This window comes from Carassius auratus, chromosome 35 (genome assembly GCF_003368295.1).
Source record: "Carassius auratus strain Wakin chromosome 35, ASM336829v1, whole genome shotgun sequence".
Classification (NCBI taxonomy): Eukaryota; Metazoa; Chordata; class Actinopteri; order Cypriniformes; family Cyprinidae; genus Carassius; species Carassius auratus.
Genome location: NC_039277.1, coordinates 13,600,875 through 13,612,998, shown reverse-complemented (window position 1 = coordinate 13,612,998; position 12,124 = coordinate 13,600,875). Strand labels below are relative to the sequence as shown.

Genomic DNA, 12,124 nt, shown 5'->3' with positions numbered 1-12,124 from the left:
AAGATGGAGTTTGCTCATTGTTTTATGGCTGTAGTCAGTAAGTGCTCACACTAGATGTCAGCATTACTGAGATTGCAGCTCTCATTTACTTAAGCATTTCAATGCCACTTTTAGTTTCAGGAAGCCTCTGACAAAAGCTTTGTCTGTACCCGTAAATATAAGTATATAAATATGACCAGATATGTAACAGATGAAATTAGTATGATATAAAGATATATTTTTATTGCGTAAAATAATGCATTTGTAATTTCCGTAGTTTGTTGTTTTGTCTAACATCTGCAAGGCAAAGTTTAAACTGTTTACAAGAGCAAAGCGTAACCAATCTCACCATATTAACAGTATATTTACATGTCATCGTTAATATCTATAACAACTTCTCTCAGTGTCCTTGATTTGGTGTAATCCAGTGTCATCAGAGAACAATCCCTGGACCGAAACACCTTAATGCAACAGCTCTGAAACACAAAGGCTTCTTTACACAGTCAAGACTCTGACCAAAATAGGTTGTGGCCAGTGGGTAACAGTCTTTGCACCAACCAGAGGCAGGCGAGGACGAGATAAACAGCATTCTGCAGGGCTGTGGTTATGCTTGGGTTGCAGGTGGGCTGAGAGGGGCCGGCTGGCTCTCTGCGTCCTCTTTACTGTTGTCTGAGCAGTCAGATCCGATGTAACAGCCTGAGTCTCTGGGACAGTCGCTCAGTTCGGCTTTGACCTGATCAGAGGGAGATTTGGGCTCCTCGTCTGTCTCTCCATTGCTCTGATTATTATCTGTAGGAGAAAAAAAGAAGAAGACAGATGCAGACATCATGATAATGTCATCAGATGATTGTGCATGAATATTCATGCAGTATTCGGAAGTATTTTTTCATGACACACAACACACACTGTTTTTTTTTTTTGTGTGTGTGTGTGTATTGCAGCATTTGATGCCGTTTGGAGGTGTGGCTGTACTTCTGAAATTATAAAGATGGATACCCACACAAACTCACTGCTCAACACACTTCCTGCTGGGTCTTTCATCACATGCTGGCAAATGGCCTCAATGACATTAACTTTTTTCCACTAGCAGTGTTTTTTGTTGTTGTTGTTGTTGTTTACTACAAGCTACACACATTTTAAAACAAAATCGAAAATGATTTTAATATATTTCTATTTTATACAATGTGTATAAGAAATGTGTGTGTATAAACATCTAATTTAAAAACAGATATTTTAGTTTTTTTTATGTATTTTATCAAAGCTTTGTTTTATTCAGTTATGAAAAATGTATAGTTGGAAAAGTGCACAAACCATTTTTATTCATCCACACAGATGAGTCTTTTTACAAATGTTTTTTTTCAATCCTTGGTTTGTGTTCGATTTATGTCATAGTGACTTTTTGTACAAACACAATTCATTCAAATATTTTAATATTTTTTAAACTTTTTAATTTATTTTACATGATTTGAAATGTATATTTTTAATTTGATTTAAAAAAAATTAAATGCATTTTATCTCATGTTTCTTTTTATGTCACTAAAGCAGACTTGAGTGGAAAGGAACTAGATTTTTATCTGAGGGAAAATGTGTGAAAAGTAGTGTTTTCAACCTGCCGTTTCACCAGTGTGGTTTTGATGAGGTTTATTTTTTTATCTTCTAAAACACTGAATGATCACAGCGCTGAAGTGCTCATCCTACATCAGCGCTTTAACCGTGAGACCTTTTATATTAAATATAAAATGCAAAAACCAGTCTTGGAAACAAAGACAGCATCCTCTATGTTCCATTTCCGGCATTTTTTTAATATATATATATATATATATATATATATATATAATATATATATATATATATATATATTTTTTTTTTTTTTTTCAATGCCTTCTGATGTTCAACTACTTACATTCAGGGTCCTGCAAGCTTTCTGCCGCCAGCAGCAGCCGGTGTCTGTGTTCAGGGTCGGTCACATTGAGCTCCACGAGGTGCTGCTCCTTCAAATCCCGCAGATCTTCCACTGTCTGATACCCGTTCAACAGCAGAGATGAAATGTGCTCCTGCAGAAACAATTTTGTCTGTTAAAGTAGCATCAACCATCAGATAATACCTAACATCCTGTTTTTGAGATTTTGAATGTGAATCTGTGGGTACAGCAAGCTTGATCGTCAGCTATGGTATTTAATTGAACATTTTAAGCACCTCCAGATGGAGTCTTTCCAGAAGTTCCTGAAGAGTTTTGGGTCGAGGTCTTTTGCTTCTCCGGTGAGAGCGAATCCTCGGTTCCGGCACACTTTCCTCCACCAGAATGTTGACGTAGATGAACTTGAAGCTTCCCACTTTACCATTCAACATCCCGGTCCAGATTCCCATTGCGGGTTTGCTGATGATATCAATCACATCTCCCACCTTACAAGCGAAAAGGAACGCGTTAATAGCTCTGAAAACCAACCAACCATGGATAAATCTGCTGAGTTGAGTTCGTTTTTATTGCTGAACATCTCAGATGGGGTTTTACCTTGAGTTTGAGAGACTCTGTGTCATATGGACTGGGAAGGAAGTCGGTGTGGACCTTGGCTCTCCCGCAGAACTGGCCCGTATAGGGCACATATTCTTCTAAACGCAGGCTGTCCCTGTTACTACAACCCTCGGAGCCGCTGGTCACACCACCTAAAACAACAGGAAACGCACAAACAACCAGTGAAACACAGAACACATTGCTGAAATGTCAAAAGCACATCTCCACCAAAATGCATAATAAATGGTCTACTAGTTGTAGAGGACATTGAGTTCAGCTTACTAGATGTACTCTGGCCGCTGTGCAAGCTGAACAAACTCTCTACGGAGTTACTGGAGTGGTTGCAGCCTTTGGCCAGCGCGCCGTCCACGACTTCAGCCGCCGCGGCGTCGTTCTCCTCGCCCTGTGAAAAACATCAGCTGCGTTCATGAGCGGAGAAAGTCTCAAGCAAGAGTCCCAACCAACAGCCGATACGTGACAGGTCTTCAGGTAGCACATCAGGTCGTGCCAGGCCACGGGTCGCTCGAGGGAGCAAAGTCTTTAATCCGCGAGAGCTACACTGCCATTTTTACCTCAGACATGGGAGCTGCATGTAATCCACCCACACAAGCTCCTCAGAAGCTCTTCATAGTACAAGGGTTCACTGCTTTGTAAATAAGCTTGAAAACTAGTGCTTTAATACCTCTAGAACTTTAGTTCTATTTACGCTCTTTTACTTATTTATTTTGTTAAATACAAAAAGGCTCCACAAATGAGCAAAAAGCACCATAAAACAGTTTACAAATTCACATTCACTATAATGTCTTCTTGCTGCGTGAGATTTTCAGAGAACAAAGACTTAAATGTTGGTCTTGTCTTCATCTAAAATCTATTGTAAGACTCTAAACACTTGGAATATAGCTTATAGGTCATAGACAAAATACTTTTATGGTAGTTTTTTTTTATTTTTTTATCTTCGGATCTCATCACCCCTTTATAAAAACTATAAACGATTAATTTTGGGATTGTAAAATGGACCCTTTAAAGAGACAGTTCACCCAAAAATGAAAATTGTATCATTTAACCCCACCCCCTCCTCACTTTGTTCCAAACCTGTATGACTTCTGTGCAACACAAAAGAAGATATTTTGAAGAATGTTGGTAACCAGACTGTTTCTGGTCCCGTTGACTTCCATTGTGTGGACAAAAAGTACCATGAGAGTCAAAGGACCTAAAAATGTTTGGTTACCAACATTTTTCAAAAAAAAAAATAAATAAATAAATAAATAAATAAATAAATATATATATATATATATATATATATATATATATATATATATATATATATATATATATATATATATATTGTGTTCCACAGGGAAAAAAAAATTTAAATAACTAATAAAGGTTTGGAATAACATGAGGGTGAGTAAATAATGAGAGAATTTTCATTACAGTTCCTATTGAATTCCATTCCAATGGACAAAAAATACAATGAAAGTCAATATGAACTAAAACTGTCTAGTGAAAATATCTTCTTTTATGTTCCACAGATGAAAGAAATGAATACAGGTTTGGAACAACTTGTGCGTGAGGAAATGATGACACAATTTTCATCTTTGGTTGGACTAGAACCCAGAAGCCAATACGCTGATCTAAACAACCTGATCTGTAACATCATTATTTTATAAAAAGAGCATTGCTTGCTAAACCTAAAGAACTTTTATTTTCAAGGGTTTCAAGTTTGAATGTTTTAAAAGTTAAAGTTGCTGAATTGTCAAGCAAGCGCTCACCATTTCCTCTGACAGGGCTTTAGTGTATTTCCGGCCCATCTTTTTACGCATGGTCAGTGAGATGTTCTTCATCTTCTTCCCGAGACCTCCTGATTTACAAGGATCCACCTCAGCTGCTTCCACGGGCTACATGGACACACATCGAGATCAGTATGACAGATTTTGGAGTCCAGCTTCTTATAAGAGCTTTACTGACAAGAAAAACTAAACTCACCATACTTTCTACCTTCTCTTCTGCCTTGACATGGGTGGGCTGCTGTCTGTCAAAAATCCCAAAACTGGTGGATCGCTGGAATAAAATGAAGAGATAAAATAGGTTAATGTGGTCTTCAGCTGTGAACTTGATTGCATCTTGGGTTTCACACCGTAGTCTAGCGGTCACAGGAGAGATTGGACATTAATGGTCACTAAAAGTCAGTTTCATATGGCTTGTTTGATACAGGAAAAGTCGAAAACAGAATAACTGCTAGCTGAGCACTTGCGTAATGTTAACATTTCACCACAAGAGATGGCCAAAAGTGTGTTTTCTTCTTCTTGGGAATAAAAAAAATTCCTTTTTACCTTGGGTTTGTTCCTTGGTTTGTCAGAGGCATTGGATGGTTTTCTTTGAAGCATTCTGCCAACTGCGTCAAATGTTTTTCTCTTAATTTCACCTGCCAGAAAGCCGCTCAGCTCTTATTGAAGCACTGCCCCGAAGCAGTTCACACATGCAGTCGACTCTAAACACACTTCCTCAACCGCACACAGGATGTGTGTGAGCGTCTACTCTGACATCTCTAATCAGTGACTCTAAAGTGTCTCTTCAAGAGAAAATAATGCACCCTCATTATGACAATCTTTTAGACTAGCACTAAGGTAATTCTGATGTAATATAATCTGTAGAAATAAAATATCTTTAATTGAGCATTTATTTATCATCAGTTAATTCATATATATGCTTCCATTTAAAAAGGGGTCAGCCAGAGCTGTTATATTTGTGAAAGAAGCCTCTAATTCTCATATGGGCTGAATTCATTTGATCAGAAATACAGTACAAACAGTAATATTGTGAAATATTATAACAATTTATGATATCTGTTTCCTGTTTTAATATACAGGCCTATTGTAAAATGTATTTCTGTGATATAATCATATATATACATTTAGGATATAATCATATATATATATATATATATATATATATATATATATATAACCAATACTGTACTCTTTCAATATTTATTTATATATAAAATATTTATTATTTATTTTATTATAATATTAATATTTATTTTTACAATTTTATTTTATTTTTTTCAATTATTAATTTTAAAAGTGTGGGTCTTTTAAGCAGTACAGTACAAATATTTTGTTATCTTGTGTCTCACTATATTAAAAAGAAAAAAACTTCTGTGGTATACCTTGGTTAATAAAGCTCTTTTTTTGTAGTTTTATCACCTTTGCATGAAATCTACATATCACCATTATGCATCGGATGCTGGTCTCATGTTCTTCTGCTGTTCTTATGTGTCCTATCAACAGGAAGAGCAGCTCTGATCAGTGTCTCACCAGAGGGTCCGGCATGTCCAGGTGCATGACTGAGTGGGTGATCCACCTCTCTTGCTGCTCTCGTTTGTAGGGGTCCAGTCGGTGGAAGAGCTCCTCGTATTTCCCCCAGTCCGTGTCTCTGGGGAGGGTGAAGTTGAAGTTGTACATGACCTGTTCGGCCGTTGACTTGTGGCAGGTGTGTGTGGACATGTCCCACGTTGGAGAATATGCCATGGTGCTCCAGTACTCCTGAAAGAGCCCCGGGCTCCACGAACCCTCCGTTTCTGTGTTATCGTCTTTATCCTGCAGTGGCTGCTGGGATTGCCGTGTGGATGCCCTTGTGTGCTTCTTCTCAGCTTTTTTGGTCAGACTGATGCAGGTTATGACAGGACTGTGGTCTTTGCCACTGGATTCTGTCAAATGATGTAAAGGCAGTTGTATGGATGGTACAGCTTTTTGTATTCATTTGAACATATGATGAAATTATTTTTTTAGGTTTCTCACCTCCAGGCTCTGTGTTGTTCCTCGCCTCCTCCGTGGTGCTTTGACCACCCTTTTTCACTCCCACCAGTTTCTGGATCTTCTTCAGTGTACCTTGTGCCTCATCCTCGCCTTCTGACCTCCTGGACTGAAATGAAGAGGCAGCAATAATTACAGCACGCGAGGGAGATTAAAGATGCTGTGTACACAAACTGCATCAAGATCAACACACACAAGATTCTGCAAACTGCTGGGGATTCTGGGTAATACTAAAGCTCTGCCCTCAGGCTCTAACCGTATTAGAAGGCTTTCGCAGATGAGCATTCTTACATTGACATGTCATTTGAGTTCCACATAATCTGACCTCATGAAAAACCTAAGATTCGATTTTCTTTTCTTTATCCTTTTTTGATTCAAATTACAATTTGATTACTTCATACAATGAGATGTAATATCAGTTTCAGGGTCATTTTCTGTTTTGGTTTAGTTCTGTGTTACTTAATTTGACCCAGTTTCATTTGTTCCCAGTTCTCCCCTGTTCTAGTTCTGTTATTCGTCAGAATGAATTTAAGCCTCAGTTTTAGTCTGTTCTTTGTGTGGTATTGTTGGTATGTTAGTTGTGTGCTTGATCATGCACAACATGTTACAATCAGCCACTTTTTATTATAAATTGATTAATAGTTTTTAGTGTTTTTTTTTAAATGTATCTAACCAAATTAATATTACATTGTGATATCAGTCACTGTTTAATGTTAAATAGTTTTTAATGTTTTATTTTTCATTTATGTGAACACCTTTTTAATGCATCTGTATTCAGCCTCAACATAAATAACAGCTTATCATACCACCCATAATTTTAAATATTGGTGCATTTTTTTTATCTTTTACTAATGAAATCCTTGTATGCATCGTTTTTCCTTTCAAAATTAGTATGGTAAATATGAAATGTCTGGACGGAGCCATAAACGAAGGCAGTTTACAATACAAAAATCATAACAAAAAAATATTGTCCACAAGAAAGTGCTATAACTACTGAAAAGTTTAAGGTCTAAAGCAGTCATCAGAGAGGAAACTCACCAAATCTTGCTGTCTACATTGAGAGTTCTCTCTATTGGGATTCCAGGCTTCAAAATTCACACCCTGTGAATAAAAACACCAAAGTTGAATCAGTCTGAGAGTGATATTCTATTATTGTAAAGACATTTAAAGACTGACAAAAGTGCAATAATACACAGATAACTGAATCACATTAGTGTAATGGAGAATTTAATCACTGAGAAATGTATCCTAAATTATCAAGGGGCACATTTTCTCGAACTTTTTGTCTCAAAGTGAGACTACACAATATTTTTCTGTGTGTGTGTTGCTGTTGTGATTTACCTGGACGGAGGTCTTTTCTGAAGTCACCCGCTCCTCTTCCTCTTCTCTAGTGAGTTTTGACCGGTGATCTTTGACCATCTCTAGATTAAAATACAGCACAATTTAACTCAAGCCCTGCATTTATAGCAATTCTGACTTTAGATTTAGATGGAAACTTGGGAAGTCTGGGGAAGAGAGTGTGACCCTGATCACATTTTATCTGACTGTCAGTGAATCAAAAGTCAAATCAAATCCACTGTTTCACATGGGCTTTTGGAATTGCTTTGTGTCGTCACTGATCTAATCCACTAAGACTGTTTGACACGCACAGCTTTCTCTGACCCCGAGCCCACCACACTTCCTCAGCTAACAAGACACACACTCTGCAGTCTCTTTAGACCTGTTACCTGTGTTCAGATAGTTATTGCTGTGTACCAAGCCGTCTTTTTTCCTGGTGGACGGCCAGTGGGCATCAGACTCTGCATGATCTGTCAGAGATAATGACAGGGGTTATTTTAAGGGCAAAACATGGAAGGCAAATGAAATAGTGTAATCGTGAGAGACCACTGCCAAGTAGGTCAGCAGGACTGGCATTTGTGTAACAGTGCTCAAAAATGCAAGGCTGAAGAGCTTTGCTAGAATTCAGTGAGTCATATGCAAATATATTTTATTATATATTTATTATATATATATATATATATATATATATATATATATATATATATATATATATATATATATATATATATATATATATATATATATATATATATATATATATATATACATCTATATATATTAAGTTTAATCCTTAATCCTAAAACAAAGTGAAAAAAAAATATCAGATGCATAAAGCTTAATGCTACAGTTCCAGACAAATGGAATAACTGACCCTCGGATTATGAATTTGACAGACCTTTAAACTCTATGACACTGTTCTATGATTAGCAGTATTATATGTACCGTAGTAATAGGGCATGTGGTTTAAGTTATTAATGAAGTGTGAGGGAAATCAGCAAAGAATTCTGGGTATTCATTCCAAACAAACAGACAAACCTGTAGTCTCATCTTCTGATGTCGGTAGTATTTGGGACCTGTTATATGAAAGGAAAAAAAAAAGGCATTAATAAATATTTAAACATTATACTCCAGCAATAAACTACTGTAAAACTAAAACAGCATGTGGAAGGATTTTGACAAATGTTTTACATTTATGTTATTGGTTATTTAAAGTATGATAGCAATATTGAAAATGAGGCATTTTTAATAAATCTTATAATTAGTTAAATTTTCCAACATGCCATTTTTCTTTATAGCTTTCAAATAAGTAGAAAACTATGTATTTGTTATTAAGCTTTGTATTAATAGACAGCTATAAATACTATTTATGTTCTCCTTTAAAGATATGTAAGATTAAAAAAAAAAAGATTTACCCTTTATTTTAACCCCTAAACCTCCGCCCCAAATCAAGCTATAAATTAATCGAATTTAATTAATCATAAAATATTTTTGTTTTATGTAAAACACTATTTTATTGATGCAAAATGACCAGTGAAAAATGATCAAAATGATCAGTGTGTCTGTTTAGACAAAAGACTAATATCTTCAGTGTTGTTCGGTCTGAATCGAGTCAGTTCTATCAGTTTTTATTGTGTTGTTCAGTATTTACTTTTCTTTACTTTTTTTGGTCTGTATTACATGACTTGTTCTGGTGAGAACATAATTATTCTGAAAGCAAATCATGACCATTATATGATGCTTAAGCTGGGGCAAGTCTGATATTGGTTTAAACAGGTGAGTTAGAACATAAACTAAACCCCTCACACTTGTACCAATTAATATAATCCTAATCCAGCTCTCTCATTCTCTCATAAAACACAGCATATGGCACATCATGATCTAATGTCGGCCCTGACACAAATACACCACATTGACTGTCTACGTTTAAATGCTCATTCTCATAAAAGGTGTCATTTAAAAATAAATTCTTAACATAAATAGAAAAACATGTTATACAGGTCTTGTGTATCATTAACAGACCAAAAGATCCAGAACTTACTTTCTCTTTGCCTTTTCCAAAGTTTTACTTTCTTGAGTCTTACTTGTGTGAGTCTCTGGAAGCTTCTAGAAAAAAATACAACATATGTAGTGCATCATGATATCTGAAGCATCAAGTCTCATGCAGCATCTCGCCTGGATAAAAAGTCATGCTGGCATTTTGGTAATTTCCTAATGAGTGTGACCCGCTGTACCCTACACAAATCTGTCATGATTCTGCCCTCGTGTCCTTGATTTTTCCTAGTCTTGAGGCAGGATCATGACAGACCCATGTTTTGTGTACAAGCGCATGGCCTTGTCTTTGGGCCATGTGCTTGTGTTGTCTCGTTCCCTTGCCCCGCCCCCCTTGTTAACCTAGTCGTGTCTTGATTGTCCTATCTGTAACACCTGTCGTGTCTTGATTAGTACCCCTATTTAGATCTCCTAGTGTGCTCTGTCTTGCGTCGGTTCATTGTCATTGAGATTTGTACCTGTGATTGTGATTGTTCCACTTTGTGATTTGAGTGTTCCTCACCTGTGATTGAGATTGTATCCTGTATAGCCGTGAGTGTTATTTGTAGTTAGTGTTCTCCTGTCTTGAGTCTTTGTTTGCCTTGTTCATTGAGTTTTGTAGAATTATTTAGTGTCTACCCTAGCCCTTGTTTTCCCCCTCGTGGGTTTTGTTTTCCCCTTTTTGTAATAAACCCTTTGTTTGAGAATCCCTGTCTGCACCTGAGTTCCTCCCTTACCAGATCCTGACAGAATCACTCACAGATTAATCAGCGGCTATACAGGTGGTAGCACTTTTGCTTATTAATATTTTCGTCTGTGACACTTTTGACATAACTGCAGCTCAGTCTCATGAAATACCATGTGAATTCCCTTGTGCTTCTAGGCATGTGCGGATGAACCCACCATGGTGATGCATGGCTCAGATCCACTCCACATGCCCATGATTTTCACAGAGTTGGGGCTGGGGAGCCTTCTGGGTAATAAGTCTTGACTGTTCTGGCCGATCTGGGCCGGCTCGTACAGGCTGTCTGTAGAGCCATCCTGCACCAAACACAAAGTAAGAATGGTAGAAAGATATTTAGTCTACGAGATATGAGCCTTGTTAAAAAGTTATTTATTTATTTATTTGGCTAGTAACATGAATCACAGTATTACTCTAAAGTGGAAATACCTCTAAAATGTCCATATTTCTCCTGCTTTTTTAAGTTTTTGTCAAATTGTACCTCTAAAACATGGTTAGGGTTAAAGAGATTTTAGAGGTGATCTATTACAGGTTAAAGGTGGCTAATCACAATTCTATATATATATACACACACACAGTGCACAATATCTCTGCGATTAAACAATAACCATGCGGCAGATGTATGGCTAAAGGCTTGATCTTTGATTTTTAGATCTGCTTTCTATGAACATTGGAGCTACAGGCTGTTGTTAGATGGATATATCTGGATCCTGGGAATGTAGTGGCTTCTTAAGACCTTCAGAGGTGCTGTGGTGCCCCTGATCTATGAATAGGATATTTTCCTTTCTGCCGATCCGTGATCTGCTGTAAGGAGCTTTACCTCCGCTCAACGTTTCCATACAAACACAATCCCACTTTCTCTTGCCGTAAGGTAATGCCGTGATATCCACAGCTAAAATTAGCATTTTTCATTTTCATTTAAGCTTTTTGGTTTGTTATTGGTTTTTAATATAAAAATCTGTTGGAAAAGCATCACTTGAGTATATTAAGCCACTGTTGTTATACAAACACAAGCACAGCTCAAGTTAAACCAACATCAGTGGAATCAATAAAGGATCTAAGCTTGTTCTTTTACCAGCAGAGACGCAGATAATCAGTTCAGTCTGATATAACATACAGTTTCAGCCTGAATCAGTTCAGATCATTTCTATTAATATTCTGGAACAGCTGATGAATCCTTCCTGATAAAAACTGAATCCATGTCTTTCTGTCAGAGTATATAAATGAGCAAACAAGGAAACTTTGTCTTACCAGAGTGAAGCAGAAGAGGTTCATTTTCCAAGCCTTAGTCTGTGTCCTTGCAGCTTCACACACTATGATCGGAGAAGTGCATATGTGTGTGAGTGTGTGTGTGTGAGCTGTCACGCATGTATAAAGAGTGCTGGGATTGAATGGCTGTTGGACTGTGTTTGGCCTCACAGATTAATGCGAGTTGAAAATCCCTCTCATAATCCAATAGCTGCAGTAGGCTGTCACTCTTTAGGTGCCCGGCCCTTCCTGCTAATGAGGGTCAAATACCCCAATGTTCCCATCAAAACAAACATGCTGTACACATGCTGTCAGCGGGACACAGGAGGACACGTGACAGAGGAGGACACCTCTATGACATGATTTAGTTGTTTAGTTGTATTACTTAAGTTTCAGAGTGAGTTTGGCCAAATTACAGTACTCATAAAAACTTCCTGTCAAATGTTTGGAAAAAAT

The 12,124-nt window shown here is 37.1% G+C and overlaps 1 protein-coding gene across 2 annotated transcripts; it reads right to left on the bottom strand.

Moving 5' to 3' along the window:
* Positions 1 to 202: 202 nt before the first annotated feature.
* On the bottom strand, positions 203 to 11,815 carry LOC113054501 (SAM domain-containing protein SAMSN-1-like). Of its 2 annotated transcripts, XM_026220102.1 has the most exons (16): positions 11,672 to 11,815; positions 10,582 to 10,719; positions 9,689 to 9,753; positions 8,686 to 8,723; positions 8,037 to 8,117; positions 7,651 to 7,730; positions 7,348 to 7,410; positions 6,295 to 6,418; positions 5,812 to 6,203; positions 4,478 to 4,552; positions 4,264 to 4,389; positions 2,774 to 2,894; positions 2,492 to 2,643; positions 2,176 to 2,382; positions 1,883 to 2,033; positions 203 to 768 (listed from the first exon to the last, which is right to left on the bottom strand). In XM_026220102.1, exons 1-16 carry the CDS (start codon positions 11,693 to 11,695, stop codon positions 584 to 586), a joined length of 2,022 nt encoding a protein of 673 aa, XP_026075887.1. In that variant the 5' UTR covers positions 11,696 to 11,815; the 3' UTR covers positions 203 to 583. The 2 variants fall into 2 exon arrangements, with proteins under 2 accessions (XP_026075887.1, XP_026075888.1); XM_026220103.1 differs by lacking the exons at positions 5,812 to 6,203; positions 6,295 to 6,418; positions 7,348 to 7,410; ... (4 more) ...; positions 10,582 to 10,719; positions 11,672 to 11,815 and adding an exon at positions 4,825 to 5,016.
* Between the last annotated feature and the right edge of the window lie 309 nt (positions 11,816 to 12,124).

Coding starts and splice junctions, on each gene's coding strand:
- LOC113054501 (XM_026220102.1), bottom strand. CDS start 11,695: ATGAACCTCTTCTGCTTCACTCTG. Junction 8,118..8,685: donor ATCAGAAGATGAGACTACAG/GTTTGTCTGTTT, acceptor TATCTCTGACAG/ATCATGCAGAGTCTGATGCC. Junction 769..1,882: donor AAGCTTGCAGGACCCTGAAT/GTAAGTAGTTGA, acceptor TTTCTCCTACAG/ATAATAATCAGAGCAATGGA.